Source organism: Panthera pardus, unplaced genomic scaffold (genome assembly GCF_024362965.1).
Source record: "Panthera pardus isolate Hobbes unplaced genomic scaffold, ASM2436296v1 HiC_scaffold_21, whole genome shotgun sequence".
NCBI lineage: Eukaryota > Metazoa > Chordata > Mammalia > Carnivora > Felidae > Panthera > Panthera pardus.
In genome coordinates this window covers 54,573,500-54,589,247 of record NW_026526777.1, presented here as the reverse complement: position 1 = coordinate 54,589,247, position 15,748 = coordinate 54,573,500, and the positions used below count along the sequence as shown (strand labels likewise).

General features: G+C 38.6%; 1 protein-coding gene across 7 annotated transcripts in view; it reads left to right on the top strand.

Annotated features, from left to right (window-relative positions):
• DNM3 (dynamin 3) overlaps window positions 1-15,748 on the top strand; it is a 569,424-nt gene that overhangs the window by 190,279 nt on the left and 363,397 nt on the right. For all 7 annotated transcript variants that reach the window (XM_053909278.1, XM_019424838.2, XM_019424889.2 and 4 more), the window contains exons 5-6: window positions 14,190-14,288; window positions 14,881-15,041. In XM_053909278.1, the coding sequence (XP_053765253.1) occupies window positions 14,190-14,288; window positions 14,881-15,041 (260 nt within the window). The remainder of the gene's footprint in view (window positions 1-14,189; window positions 14,289-14,880; window positions 15,042-15,748) is intronic.

Here is a 15,748-nt window from a genome sequence, read left to right as displayed (position 1 = left end):
TCTCACCGCTGTTGTTTAACGTAGTGTTGGAAGTTCTAGCATCAGCAATCAGACAACAGAAGGAAATCAAAGGCATCAAAATTGGCAAAGATGAAGTCAAGCTTTCACATTTTGCAGATGACATGATATTATACATGGAAAACCCGACAGACTCCACCAAAAGTCTACTAGAACCGATACATGAATTCAGCAAAGTTGCAGGATACAAAATCAATGTACAGAAATCAGTTGCATTTTTGTACACCAATCATGAAGCAACAGAAAGACAAATCAAGAAACTTATCCCATTCACAACTGCACCAAGAATCATAAAATACCTAGGAATAAATCTAACCAAATATGTAAAAGATCTGTATGCTGAAAACTATAGAAAGCTTATGAAGGAAATTGAAGAAGATATAAAGAAATGGAAAAACATTCCGTGCTCATCGATTGGAAGAATAAATATTGTTAAAATGTCAATACTAGCCAAAGCAATCTACACATTCAGTGCAATCCCAATCAAAATTGCACCGGCATTCTTCTCAAAGCTAGAACAAACAATCCTAAAATCTGTATGGAACCGCAAAAGACCCTGAATAGGCAAAGTAATATTGAAGAAGAAAACCAAAGTGGGAGGCATCACAATCCCAGACTTTAGCCTCTACTACAAAGCTGTAATCATCAAGACAGCATGGCATTGACACAAAAACAGACCCATAGACCAATGGAATAGAATAGAGACTCCAGAATTGGACCCACATATGTATGGCCTACTAATCTTTGACAAAGCAGGAAAGAGTGTCCAATGGAGAAAAGACAGTCTCTTTAGCAAGTGGTGCTGGGAGAACTGGACATCAACATGCAGAAGAATGAAACTAGACCACTTTCTTACACCAGTCACAAAAATAAACTCAAAATGGATGAAAGACCTAAATGTGAGACAGGAAACCCTCAAAACCCTACAGGAAAAAGCAGGAAAAAACCTCTCTGACCTCAGCCGCAGCCATTTCTTACTTGACACATCCCCAAAGGCAAGGGAATTAAAAGCAAAAATGAACTGTTGGGATCTCGTCAAGATGAAAAGCTTCTGCACTGCAAAGGAAACAATCAACAAAACTAAAAGGCAACTGATGGAATGAGAAAGATATTTGCAAATGACATATCGGATAAACGGTTAGTGTCCAAAATCTATAAAGAACTCACCAAACTCCACACCCGAAAAGCAAACAATCATCTATATTCGTGAGAGATACTTCACTGTAGTTCTCTTTTTTTGTGAAGTGCTGTCTATCTGGTTTTGGTATCAGAGTGGTACTGGCATCATAGAATGAATTTGGAAGCCTTCCTTCCTCTTGTATTTTTTCATAGTTTGAGAAGGAATAGGTATTAATCTTCTTTTTGAATTTTCTTTTTTTTTTAAGTTTATTATTTTGAGAGAGAGAGCATGCAAGCAGGGGAGGGGCATACATAGAGGGAGAGAGAGAGAGAGAATCCCAAGCAGGCACTGCACCATCAAGCATGGAACCTGATGTGGGGCTTGAACTCATGAACCACGAGGTCATAACCTGAGCCGAAACCAAGTGTTGAACGCTAAACCAAATGAGCCACCCAGGTCCCAGGTATTAACTCTTCCTTAAATGTTTAGTAGAGGGGTGCCTGGGTGGCTCAGTTGGTTGGCATCCAACTCTTGTTTTTGGCTCAGGTCATGATCCCAGGGTTGTGTGATTAAGCCCCATGTTGGGTTCTCAGCTAAGCATGGAGCGTTCTTAAGATTCTCTTTCTCTCTCCCTCTGCCCCTGCTTGTGCTCTCTCTCTAAAATAAAAGAAAGAAAGAAAGAAAGAAAGAAAGAAAGAAAGCAAGCAAGCAAGCAACAAAGAATGAAAAAGAAAAAGAGAAGGAGTGTTTGGTGGATTGGTAGCTGTCTGGTCCTGGACTTTTGTTTTGGGGAGTTTTTTGATTACTGATTCAATTTCATTGCAGTAATCAGTCTGTTCAAATTTTCTATTTCTTTCTGATTTAGTTTGGTAGGCTACAGGTTTCTAGGAATTTATCCATTTCTTCTAAGTTGTCTAATTTGTTGGCATATAAGTTTCCTAATATTCTGTTACAGTTCTTTGTAATTTCTCCTCTTTCATTAGTGATTTTGTTTATATGGGTCCTTTCTTTTTTGATGAGTCTTCCTAAAGATTCATCAATATTGTTGGTCTTTTCAAAGAAACATCTCCTGGTTTCATTGATCACTTCAACTGTTTTTTAGTTTCTATTTTGTTTATTTCTTTTTTTTAATATGAAATTTATTGTCAAATTGGTTTCCATACAACACCCAGTGCTCATCCCAAAAGGTGCCCTCCTCAATACCCATCACCCACCCTCCCCTCCATCCCACCCCCCCATTAACCCTCAGTTTTTTCTCAGTTTTTAAGAGTCTCTTATGCCTTGGCTCCCTCCCTCTCTAACTTCTTTTATTCTCCTTCCCCTCCCCCATGATCTTCTGTTATGTTTCTCAGGATCCACATAAGAGTGAAAACATATGGTATCTGTCATTCTCTGTATGGCTTATTTCACTTAGCATCACACTCTCCAGTTCCATCCACGTTGCTACAAAGGGTCATATTTCATTCTTTCTCATTGCCACGTAGTACTCCATTGTGTATATAAACCACATCTTCTTCATCCATTCATCAGTTGATGGACATTTAGGCTCTTTCCATAATTTGGCTATTGTTGAGAGTGCTGCTATAAACATTGGGGTACAAGGGCCCCTATGCATCAGCACTCCTGTATCCCTTGGGTAGATTCCTAGCAGTGCTATTGCTGGGTCATAGGGTAGATCTATTTTTAATTTTTTGAGAAACCTCAACACTGTTTTCCAGAGTGGCTGCACCAGTTTGCATTCCCAGCAACGGTGCAAGAGGGTTCCCATTTCTCCACATCCTCGCCAGCATCTGTCATTTCCTGAGTTGTTCATTTTAGCCGCTCTGACTGGCATGAAGTGGTATCCGAGTGTGGTTTTGATTTGTATTTCCCTGATGAGGAGTGACGTTGAGCATCTTTTCATGTGTCTGTTAGCCATCTGGATATCTTCTTTGGAAAATGTCTATTCATGTCTTCTGCCCATTTCTTCACTGGATTGTTTGCTTTTCGGGTGTGGAGTTTGGTGAGTTCTTTATAGATTTTGGACACTAACCGTTTATCCGATATGTCATTTGCAAATATCTTTCTCATTCCATCAGTTGCCTTTTAGTTTTGTTGATTGTTTCCTTTGCAGTGCAGAAGCTTTTCATCTTGACGAGATCCCAACAGTTCATTTTTGCTTTTAATTCCCTTGCCTTTGGGGATGTGTCAAGTAAGAAATGGCTGCGGCTGAGGTCAGAGAGGTTTTTTCCTGCTTTTTCCTGTAGGGTTTTGAGGGTTTCCTGTCTCACATTTAGGTCTTTCATCCATTTTGAGTTTATTTTTGTGACTGGTGTAAGAAAGTGGTCTAGTTTCATTCTTCTGCATGTTGATGTCCAGTTCTCCCAGCACCACTTGCTAAAGAGACTGTCTTTTCTCCATTGGACACTCTTTCCTGCTTTGTCAAAGATTAGTAGGCCATACATATGTGGGTCCAATTCTGGAGTCTCTATTCTATTCCATTGGTCTATGGGTCTGTTTTTGTGTCAATGCCATGCTGTCTTGATGATTACAGCTTTGTAGTAGAGGCTAAAGTCTGGGATTGTGATGCCTCCCACTTTGGTTTTCTTCTTCAATATTACTTTGCCTATTCAGGGTCTTTTGCGGTTCCATACAGATTTTAGGATTGTTTGTTCTAGCTTTGAGAAGAATGCCGGTGCAATTTTGATTGGGATTGCACTGAATGTGTAGATTGCTTTGGCTAGTATTGACATTTTAACAATATTTATTCTTCCAATCGATGAGCACGGAATGTTTTTCCATTTCTTTATATCTTCTTCAATTTCCTTCATAAGCTTTCTATAGTTTTCAGCATACAGATCTTTTACATATTTGGTTAGATTTATTCCTAGGTATTTTATGATTCTTGGTGCAGTTGTGAATGGGATAAGTTTCTTGATTTGTCTTTCTGTTGCTTCATGATTGGTGTACAAAAATGCAACTGATTTCTGTACATTGATTTTGTATCCTGCAACTTTGCTGAATTCATGTATCGGTTCTAGTAGACTTTTGGTGGAGTCTGTCGGGTTTTCCATGTATAATATCATGTCATCTGCAAAATGTGAAAGCTTGACTTCATCTTTGCCAATTTTGATGCCTTTGATTTCCTTCTGTTGTCTGATTGCTGATGCTAGAACTTCCAACACTACGTTAAACAACAGCGGTGAGAGTGGACATCCCTGTCACGTTCCTGATCTGAGGGGGAAAGCTCTCAGTTTTTCCCCATTGAAGTTGATATTAGCTGTGGGCTTTTCATGTATGGCTTTTATGATGTTTAAGTATGTTCCTTCTATCCCGACTTTCTTGAGGGTTTTTATTAAGAAAGGATGCTGAATTTTGTCAAATGCTTTTTCTGCATCCATTCACAGGATCATATGATTCTTATTCTTTATTTTATTAATGTGATGTATCACATTGATTGATTTGCAAATATTGAACCAGGCCTGCAGCCGAGGAATGAATCCCACTTGATCATGGTGAATAATTCTGTTTATATGCTGTTGAATTTGATTTGCTAGTATCTTGTTGAGAATTTTTGCATCCATGTTCATCAGGGATATTGGCCTGTAATTCTCCTTTTTTGTGGGGGTCTCTGTCTGGTTTGAGGATCTAGGTAATGCTGGCTTCATAGAATGAGTCTGGAAGTTTTCCTTCCCTTTCTATTTTTTGGAACAGCTTGAGAAGGATACGTGTTTGCTCTGCTTTAAATGTCTGGTAGAATTCCCCTGGGAAGCCATCTGGCCCAGGACTCTTATTTGTTGGGAGATTTTTGATAACTGATTCAATTTCTTCACTGGTTATGGGTGTGTTCAAATTTTCTATTTCTTCCCATTTGAGTTTCAGTAGTGTGTGGGTATCTAGGAATTTGTCCACTTCTTACAGGTTGTCCAGTTTGTTGGCATATAATTTTTCACAGTATTCCCTGGTAATTGCTTGTATTTCTGAGGGATTGGTTGTAATAATTCCATTTCATTCGTTATTTTATTTATTTGGTTCCTCTGTCTTTTCTTTTTGAGAAGCCTGGCTAAAGGTTCATCAATTTTGTTTATGTTTTCAAAAAACCATCTCTTGGTTTCATTGATCTGCTCTACAGTTTTTTTAGATTCTATATTGTTTATTTATGCTCTGATCTTTATTATTTCTCTCCTTCTGCTGGGTTTGGGGTGTCTTTGCTGTTCTGCTTCTAGTTCCTTTAGGTGTGCTGTTAGATTTTGTATTTGGGATTTTTCTTGTTTTTGAGATAGGCCTGGATTGCAATGTACTTTCTTCTTAGGACTGCCTTTGCTGCATCCCAAAGCATTTGGATTGTTGTATTTTCATTTTCATTTGTTTCCATATATTTTTAAATTTCTTCTCTAATTGCCTGGTTGACCCATTCATTCTTTAGTAGGATATTCTTTAACCTCCATGCATTTGGAGGTTTTCCAAACTTTTTCCTGTGGTTGATTTCAAGTTTCATAGCATTGTGGTCTGAAAGTGTGCATGGTATGATCTCAATTCTTGTATACTTATGAAGGGCTGTTTTGTGACCCAGTATGTGATCTATCTTGGAGAACGTTCCATGTGCACTCGAGAGAAAGTATGTTCTGTTGCTTTGGGATGCAGAGTTCTAAATATATCTGTCAAGTCCATCTGATCCAATGTATCATTCAGGTCCCTTGTTTCTTTACTGATCCCTGTGTCTGGATGATCTATCAATTGTTGTAAGTGGAGTATTACAGTCCCCTGCAATTACCACATTCTTATCCATAAGGTTGCTTATGTTTGTGATTATTTGTTTTATATATTTGAGGGCTCCCGTATTTGGCGCATAGACATTTATAATTGTTAGTTCTTCTTGATGGATAGACCTTGTAATTATTATATAATGCCCTTCTTCATCTCTTTTTACAGCCTTTAATCTAAAGCCTAGTTTGTCCAATATAAGTATGGCTATTCCAGCCTCCTTTTGACTTCCAGTTGCATAACAGATAGTTCTCCATCCCCTCACTTTCAATCTGAAGGTGTCCTCAGGTCTAAAATGAGTCTCTTGTAGACAGCAAATAGATGGGTCTTGTTTTTTTTATCCATTCTGATACCTTATGTCTTTTGGTTGGAGCATTTAGTCCATTTACATTCAGTGTTATTATTGAAAGATATGGGTTTAGAGTCATTGTGATGTCTGTAGGTTTCATGCTTGTAGTGATGTCTCTGGTCCTTTGTTGTCCTTGCAACCTTTCACTCACAGAATCCCCCTTCGGATCTCTTGTAGGGCTGGTTTAGTTATGATGAATTCCTTCAGTTTTTGTTTGTTTGGGAAGACCTTTATCTCTCCTTCTATTCTGAATGACAGACTTGCTGGATAAAGGATTCTTAGCTGCATATTTTTTTCTGTTCATCACATTGAAGATTTCCTGCCATTCCTTTCTGGCCTGCCAAGTTTCAGTGGATAGGTCTTCTACTACCCATAAGTGTGTGCCCTTGTAGGTTAGGGCCCATTTGTCCCTAGCTCCTTTCAGAATTCTCTTTATCTTTGTATTTTGCCAGCTTAAGTATTATATGTCATGCAGATCGATTCAAGTTATGTCTGAAGGGAGTTCTCTGTGTCTCCTGGATTTCAATGCCTTTTTCCTTCCCCAGATCGGGGAAGTTCTCAGCTATGATTTGTTCAAGTACACCTTCCACCCCTTTCTCTCTTCTTCTGGAACTCCTATGATACGGATATTATTCTATTTCATTGGATCACTTAATTCTCTAATTCTCCCCTTGTGGTCCAGAATTTTTTTAATCTTTTTCTCAGCATCATCTTTTTCCATAATTTTATTTTCTATTTCACCCATTCTCCCCTCTGCCTCTTAAATTCACACTGTCACTGCCTCTAGTTTATTTTGCACTCATTTACAACATTTTTAAATTCATCATTGCTTTTTTAGTTCCTTGATCTCTATAGCAGTAGATTCTCTGCTGTCTTCTATGCTTTTCTCAAGCCCAGTGATTAATCTAAATTATTCTAAATTCTAGACTGTTACTCTCAATTCTTGTTCAGTTTTATTGGTTGTATCTGTTTTGATCAATTCTTTGGCTGTCATTTGTTTCTGGAATTTCTTTTGAGGAGAATTCTTCCGTTTAGTCATTTTGGCTCGTTTTCTGTCCCTTATGTGTTTTACAAGCTTGTTATGTGCCCTGCACCCTCGAGCACTACTATTTTAAAGAGGAGTCATACACTGTTCAGGACCTGGCCCACCTTCAGGAGGTGTTTTTGGAGAGTGTTACTTACTCTCTGTTGTTGTGACTTTGGTTATTTTATCTCCTTACTCATAGTGATCTTTTGGACCCTCTACCAGGTGTGCTTTGATTTTTTCATTGAAGTAGCCCTGGAAAGGAAAACAGACAAACAAAAAACAAACAAATAGAAAACAAAAACAAACACACTAACAAAAAACCCAAAAACAAAAAACCAGAAACACGAGCTACAAGTAAACAACAGGGTGGAAGTAGTGCTGATGGAAGAGGCCTTATCCCGTACAAAGAGAGAAATGACAGGGGCGGGGGAAAAAGAAAAGAAAAGAAAAATTGACCATGCAGAGAAACTATATGGCTTAATCCAGAGAGAGAGTAAGGAAAATAAAGAAGGAGGTATAGAACGTGTAAAAAGAGAATAGATGAAATACATGTGCCTAAACAAACCAACAACCAGAGTAACCAGAATAGAGGAGAGAAGAGATAAGGAGAAAAGGAAGGAAGAATATATCTATATAATAATTGAGAATTAAATCAGGCAATGCAACAGTGCTGCTCTGGAGGAGGGGCCGTCTGGTTCCACAGCGTCTGGTCGCCCCCCCCCCCCCCCCCCCCAGTATATAGTCAATTACCAGGCATGGAGGGGCATGGTTTGGTGCAGGCGGGTTCTGCTTCCGCTGTGGGCCCTGCTGTCCAATCCCTGAGGCCCCACCTTGGTGGTGGTGGGGAGGAAAATGGCGACATCCCAGTGTCTCCTTCATGGACCCATTGTCCCAAACCACTCTGTTCAGGCCTTCCTCACTGTGCTGCAGGCGTAAAGGATGCAGTTTGTCCTCCTCCACCAGCTCCTGCGCCTCCCCATTGCTTGGATGGGATTTAAACCCGGAGGTCTTAAAGATTCCTAGTTTGGGGCTCACAGTGCCTTTTTCCCCCTCAGCTGACTCCCGCGCCTCCCTGGCACTCAGTTGGGACTTAAACCCCGATGTCTTTAAGGTTCCTACTCCATCTGCCCCGGTTTCGAGGAAGTGCCACTCTGTGCCGCCCACTATATGGTCTATGGCTGGCTGGTGCAGACAGCCTTTGCCCTTTGAATGGATATAGATCTTCTTCCCACAGCACTCCAGGGAGGGGATTGCTTTCTCCTACTGTGGACTGCACCTCTGAACTAGTTACCCAGCCGGGGCTGGCTCCCCTCCTCCCCAGGTGCACGATCAGGGCAGCCAGCCCCGGTCTGGAGAAAGCCCCACAGTTGGGAGATTGGATCTTTCTCCATCTCGGTCCGTAGTTTTTCTCTTGTCCAGATGCAGTCTTATGCTTCCTCAGCCTCTTTCTCTTCCCTTTGTCTCTCCACAGAGAGAGATCCCTCCCCTCCATTCCTCTGCCGTTTTATCTCTCCCAGTTCTCAATCATGCCCCTGTGGCCCATCAGGTTGTCCCAGTGAGTCCCTGGAGGTATCTCAGTCACTTTGCTGCCTGGACTCTTGGAGTTCAAAGTCCTTTGGCCTCAACACTGCTGTATTTGAGAGATGAGGGAACTTCAGATCCCCTACTTCTCCGCCATGTTGGCCCCTCCCGGCTGGTAATCTTTTAGTTCTACATCCAGATATGTAGGCATAGATGATATAACTAACTTGCCAAATAACAGAGCTCATCACATGTAGAAACTAGCTAAGAACCGGGAGGCAGAAAAATATGGTGATTAAAAATGGAATTAGGGGCCTCTGGGTGGCTCAGTTGGTTAAGTGTCTTACTTAGACTTAGGTCATGATCTCACGGTTCATGAGTTTGGGCCCTGCATCAGACACTGTGCTGACAGCTCGGAGCCTGGAGCCTGCTTTGGATTCTGTGTCTCTCTCTCTTTCTGCCCCTCCCCTGCTCATGCTCTCTTGCTCTCTCTCTCTCTCTCTCTCTCTCTCTCAAAATAAGTAAACATTTTAAAAAATTAAAAAAAAAATGAAATTAGGTTGCCTGGATTCCACACCCTACAGTCTGTAAGCCTTTAGGTAAGTGTGCTTTTCCTCTCCCAATCTCACTTCCTCATCTGTGTAATTGAGATAATAGTACCTATCTCATAGAGTTGTTTCAAGTGTATGTCCACCACATAATCAAGACTCAATTCATGGTCTCTATTATTATTTTTATCTGAGTGTTTAGATTCCCAGTGAAGTGCTTTGGAAACATGCTGCCTTTGAATCTCTTCTGGCAATGGCTTTTTGAGTGTAGGTCTTGAGTCCACCAGCAGGAGTTCATTGATTATTTTTTAAGCTGCCTATTTGTATAACTAAATGTGAAAAGAAATAATCTCCTTTGGTATCTCCTTTGCAGTACACCGCTAAGCATAGACTTCTCTGCCTTTGCAGAAATAAAGGAATATTAAAGAAAAAACTTTTAAACTTTCACTTTTATTTTTATTACATTATAAATATACATAATTAAAAAAATAAGTTCCAAAAATAAGTTCCACACTTAACAAAAACTGTTAGTCCCTTGCCCACTCCTCATGACTCTTGATTACTGATTTGTAGAGTCTATCACTTTCAATCCTTTTAGCTTTCTTTTGGTATTTACATCCATATTTCTGTGTAATCTGTTTGTACTACTGTTTCTTCATTTTTTATTTTTAGATATTCACTTTTGACTCTTTACTGTAGAGAAGGATTTAGCTGTCCTATATCTCTCTCCTGTACCCACTTATACTGACCATACACATATACACTTACCTTCCCATGTTCTACTAATATAATTATATTTAAATATTTATGATTCTGAAAATATCATTTGCAGCTGAGCCATGTGTCAATTATGATTACATTTCCTTTCTTACATGATATTGCTGTCTTCAAGGTTGATAGTTGTCTCTCTTTTTGTTTGTTTGCATAGTCTTCTATATATCCATCACCAGTGCTTTCTCAGCCTCTCCTTCAGGAGTCTATATCTTTTAATACCTTAAAACATTGTAGGCATTAGGTATTCTATCACCTTCATTGTTTTTTTTTTTTTTGGTGGGGAAACACATTTTTTCAGTAATCTGCGCCCTCTCATTCTAAAAGATACTGATTGTTCTTCTAGCCTAGTACTGGGATCCACACCATCCTGAAAAGTCCCTTCTTTTCTTGGTTATATTATATTTCTTCCTTCCTAGATCTCTTTACTTCTCTGTCAGTTTGTTTCCCATGTTTGGTGGACCACACCTTTTAGTAGTTTCCAAAGAAAAAGAGAAAGGGAAGTAAAATATTTTGATATTCTGCAAGTCTGAAAATATCTTTTTCTACTGTCACATTTATTGATAGTTTAGAATTCCAGGCTAGAAATAATTTTACCCTCAGAATTTTGGAAACAACACTCTATTGAGTTTTAGTTTCCAATTTGTTGCTGGGAAGTCGGATGCTGTAATAATTCCCAAACTTTCTTTTGTCATGCTCTCACCTTAAGTTCATTATGAGCTTATTAGCATATTTCATTTGTTGCCAGCATTTGAAATCTTATACCGATATGCCGTATTGTGTGTGTTTTTCATATTGTGTTGGACACTTGATGGGTTCATTCAATGCATAATTTCATCTTTTACTTATAAGATATTTTCTTCAATAGTATGTCCCCACCCCACCAATTATTTCTGTTTCATCTTCTCTGTTTTTCTGGAATGCCAATTATTCAGATATTGGATCTTCTGGATTATTTCTCTAGTTTTAAAGAAGTTTTTCTTTTTCTATTATTTACTTCTATTTCTTTTGTTTTCTGGAAGAGTTTCTAACTAGGTACTCCAACCATGTGACTAACATTTTTTAAAATTTCTACTCATACTTTTAGTTACTGAGAATCTCTTTCGTTTGTTTGAATGTTTCCTTTTATGACATTCTGTTCTTATTCAATGAATACAATGACCTCTCCTTTCTTTCTGAGGATATTAATAAAAATAATAAAGTTTTCTTCCATGTTTTGCATTATCTTTGTTTTCTCCTGTTCTGTTTTACAACTTTTGTTTGTTTTGGTCTCAAAGACTCTCCTTGCTATCCACTCACATTTAAAATTATTTTTTTTAGGGGCACCTGGGTGGCTTGGTCGGTTAAGCGTCTGACTTCGGCTCAGGTCATGATCTCACGGTCCGTGAGTTTGAGCCCCGCCTCAGGCTCTGTGCTGACAGCTCAGAGCCTGGAGCCTGTTTCAGATTCTGTGTCTCCCTCTCTCTCTGCCCCTCCCCTGTTCATGCTCTGTCTCTGTCTCAAAAATAAATAAACGTTAAAAAAATTTTTTTTAAAAAATAAATAAAATTATTTTTTTTAATATTTATTTGTTATCAAAGCATAGTTGACATACAATATTATATTAGTTTCAGGTGTACAACATAGCGATTCTACAATTATATATATCACAGAATGGTAAAATAAGTAAGTCACATGAATGAAAAGTACAGTGTAAGGAGAATAGTCAATAATATAATAAATTTGTATTATGACAGATGGTAGCCTACACTTACTGATTTATATTCAAAAGTGAAATAGTACTAGGTGATTGGGTGTGCTTGGCCACCCACTCTCTGTGGGTGTGCTTGGCCAAAGGAGTTAGAGGCTTTGCAGTAGGATGATTTATTGGGCTGTCTTGATCAGAGTTCCTCTGAATTTCAATATCTATGTTTTCCTCTTAGAATGGTAAATTTCCCCAGACCGAGTTGTTCCAGTTTCCTGCTTGGGGGGTTAAATTCTGCCATCCAGCTTTTTCCTAAACTGGACTGAGGAGAGAGGTCTCGCCATTCAGTATGTGGAATTTCACTTTAATCACCCTCTTTTAATACCTGACGCCCTCGAACTGGGCCAGGTGCCCATTAGTTCAGTTTTCCATAGTTCAGTGTTTCCAGAGAGTAAATCTGCACTCTCCTGCCAGGATGGACCAGGGTGGCTTTTAGCTGTGTTATCCATGGAAATCTTACTGCTTTCATCCAGAGCTCTTGTTTTCAGCCTCAGCTGCCACCACTGCTCTCCATTATTGTCAGAGCTATTCGTTTCCCTGAACCTTTCTGAGAGGCTGTGATGTAAATTATCCTGCTTCTGGGCTTCTCCTGTCATTGGCTTTCTTGGATGCAGTTTTCCTCTTAGGCTAGTCTGTTAAGTTAGTTAGCAGTCATCCTGCTGGGTTTCCATTTTCAAAATTTTTCTTCAGTTCTCTCCCATTTTTTTTTTTTTTACTTTCTTGTTTTAAACCTTTTTTATTTTTAAAATTCTTTTTATTGTGAGAGGCAGTATATTGCATGGGTTCTGGATGCCTAGACCCATGTATGACCTTGAGAAAGTTACTTAATCTCTTCCTGCCTTAGTTTCCTCATCTTAAAAAAAATAGTAGTTGGAGTCCTTTTTAAGATTAAATGATTTTTTTTAGAGTAAATGATTTAAGACATATAAAGCATGTAAAACCATAGCTGACCTAATAAATATTAGCCATTTTAGAGTGCTTTCAGGTAAAAAGATAAAGGTGTGTGTTCACTTTATCATGTTTAACTGGGAGTCCAAAGAATGCACTTAAAGATTTGAATCACTAGGCAAATATTGTTTATTTTATCTAGTGAAGGGAGCAATGGGCAAAGACAATGTATCTGGTGTGCTACGTAAAATGTTTAGGTTTTTACATTATTTTATTACATTATTTTTTTTTAAATTTTTTTTTTAACATTTATTTATTTTTGAGACAGAGAGAGACAGAGCATGAACAGGGGAGGGTCAGAGAGAGGGAGACACAGAATCTGAAACAGGCTCCAGGCTCTGAGCTGTCAGCACAGAGCCCGACGCGGGGCTCGAACTCACAGCCCTCACGGACCGCGAGATCATGACCTGAGCTGAAGTCGGCCGCTTAACCGACTGAGCCACCCAGGCACCCCACATTATTTTATTCTATACCTTGGAAATTGTAGTTTCCAACTCTTTATATTATAAATGAAGAAAACTGAGACCCAGAGAAGAGAGTTAAATGACTTAAATGACTTTCCTTGAGACTAGAATCCAAGCCTCAGGATTCCTAGTTTGGTCTTCTTTCCGTTAAGTCATATTTTTTTTTTCTGAGGAACAGGGAATGCTGTGAGACTTGAAACTTTATTTTTAGTGATGACACTATCTTATACCTAATTTTCTTATAATTTGTGTGTCAAGTGCTCAGAAATGGATCAATAATAAGCTTTGATTTATGATACACTCTCTTCATTGGTCCATGTGTACCCTACTTGTTTGTTTTCAGTAAAGTAATACATAAAAAAATTAAAGCACCCATATCATGTGCAGGACCTTGGAGGAAAATTTTAAATGTATAATTTCCATATATACATGGTACAAAAATAAACTCATATATTTAAAATTATTGTGGTGATATTATGAATGGGTGGTTTTATTTTATTTTATCTTAAATGTTTATTTATTTTTGAGATAGAGGGAGGGGCAGAGAGAAGAAGACAGAGAGAGAGAGAGAGAGAGAGAGAGAGAGAGAAAGAATCCCAAGCAAGCTTTGTGCCACCAGCGCAGAGCCTGTTATTCAGGGCTCGAACTCACAAACTGTGAGATCATGCATGACCTGAGCCCAAACCAAGAGTTGGATGCTTAACCAACTGAGCCACCCAGGTGCCCCTTGGATGGGTAATTTTAAAACTCTCCTGCTCATCACATCAAAATTTACCAGACTGGGATAGCAGTGGATCAGAAAACAAAATAAGAGAGAGGAACAGGAAAAGGACCAGAAATATGAGTACCTTGCATTTAGTCTTGGGACATATATGTCTCTAAAATTTGTTAGTCTTCTGCATACTGTGTAATAAAGTGGGTTGGTTTGTGATACAGGTTTAAGAACCATTGGAGTCATCACCAAATTGGATCTTATGGATGAAGGAACAGATGCCAGGGATGTTCTGGAGAACAAGCTTCTGCCTCTTCGCAGGGGTAATGTACTGTGTCCTATACAGGATTTGCTTTGATGATGTAGCAGAGAAATGATTGGGAAACCAATGCAAAGCTTGGCTTTATGCCTTCACAGTTGTGAGGAATAATGTATTCATGATTAGTTATACTTTTTATGGAGTGGCATAATGTTCCCAAGTGATATATTAAAAATGATCCAATAGGAGAACTATTTCTTAAAATAATAGGAATAGGAAAACAGGAAAAGGAAGGGTTTGAAGGGGGGTATAAATATTCATCATAGACTGCATAAATATATACTGTTCTGTTTTAAGTGTGACTTATTTACTTGCCCGCCATATGACAAAACTGCTAAGAGACACACTGTATTAAAATGTACAGAGCTTTTAAGGGCAAAAGACATTATTGTGTTAATGCTAAGAAATTATCATTAGCCACACGAATCAGCCTTTGTTAAATACTGGTGTCTCAAACTGAGTTCGTAAAGGGTTCAATTCTTCAGTCCTTAAAAATAATTTTGCCTGGCTTATTCAGCCTCTTCAAGAGCCTTGAAATCCTCCCAGAATAAACAACAAAAAGTATTCCAAACCCCATTGTATGTGTTGTGTTTCAGGTTACGTGGGGGTGGTAAACAGAAGCCAGAAGGACATAGATGGGAAGAAGGACATTAAGGCTGCCATGTTGGCGGAAAGGAAATTTTTCCTCTCACACCCAGCTTACAGACATATTGCTGATAGGATGGGGACCCCACACCTGCAGAAGGTCCTTAATCAGGTAAAAATGTTTTCTCAAGCAACAAGAACAATTATGAAATATGTAAGTCACTATTAGAATTTGTATTTCATTTTAATATTCATTTTTTTTCCAAAATAAAACATTCAGCTTAAATGATATGAATTAAAAAACGAATGTGAATATTTAGTTCCACACTCCTACTGTTCTCAGTGAGTAGAATCTGCTTTAATGTTATTCAGATAATACTGCTCAAAGCAGAAGTATATACTTATTTAGGAACAGTAAACAAGGGTATACATCAGCGCTCATTTTACTCACAATATGTAGTTATCTTAAGAAATTAAACTTGTATATTTCTGAAAGGTTGATTTGTTGGGATCTGGTTTCAAAATGTCAACATGTAATAGTTAGCTTAGATTTCCCTAAGTTAGAAATCCTTGTAAGCTCATTGATCTCCATTCATCTAAGAAGTTTTTCCAGATTAACCCCTTTCTCTGCACAGATAGACTTGGGTCCCCATCTTCCAACATTCCATGCACTTACATACTTCTTCCATAAAACCTCAGTACATACTTTTTACTTTTTTTTTCCCATATATTCTCCATCTCCTGGGGAAGTTAAGCATCATCCTTAGTGAGTGCAGGTCTTCCTCCCTGAGTTTTGATTACATTGACCAAATGGTGAGTAGCTGTTCTCACCAACAGAATTATAAGATATGCTTTAACTTTTATTTATGAGTTTTAACA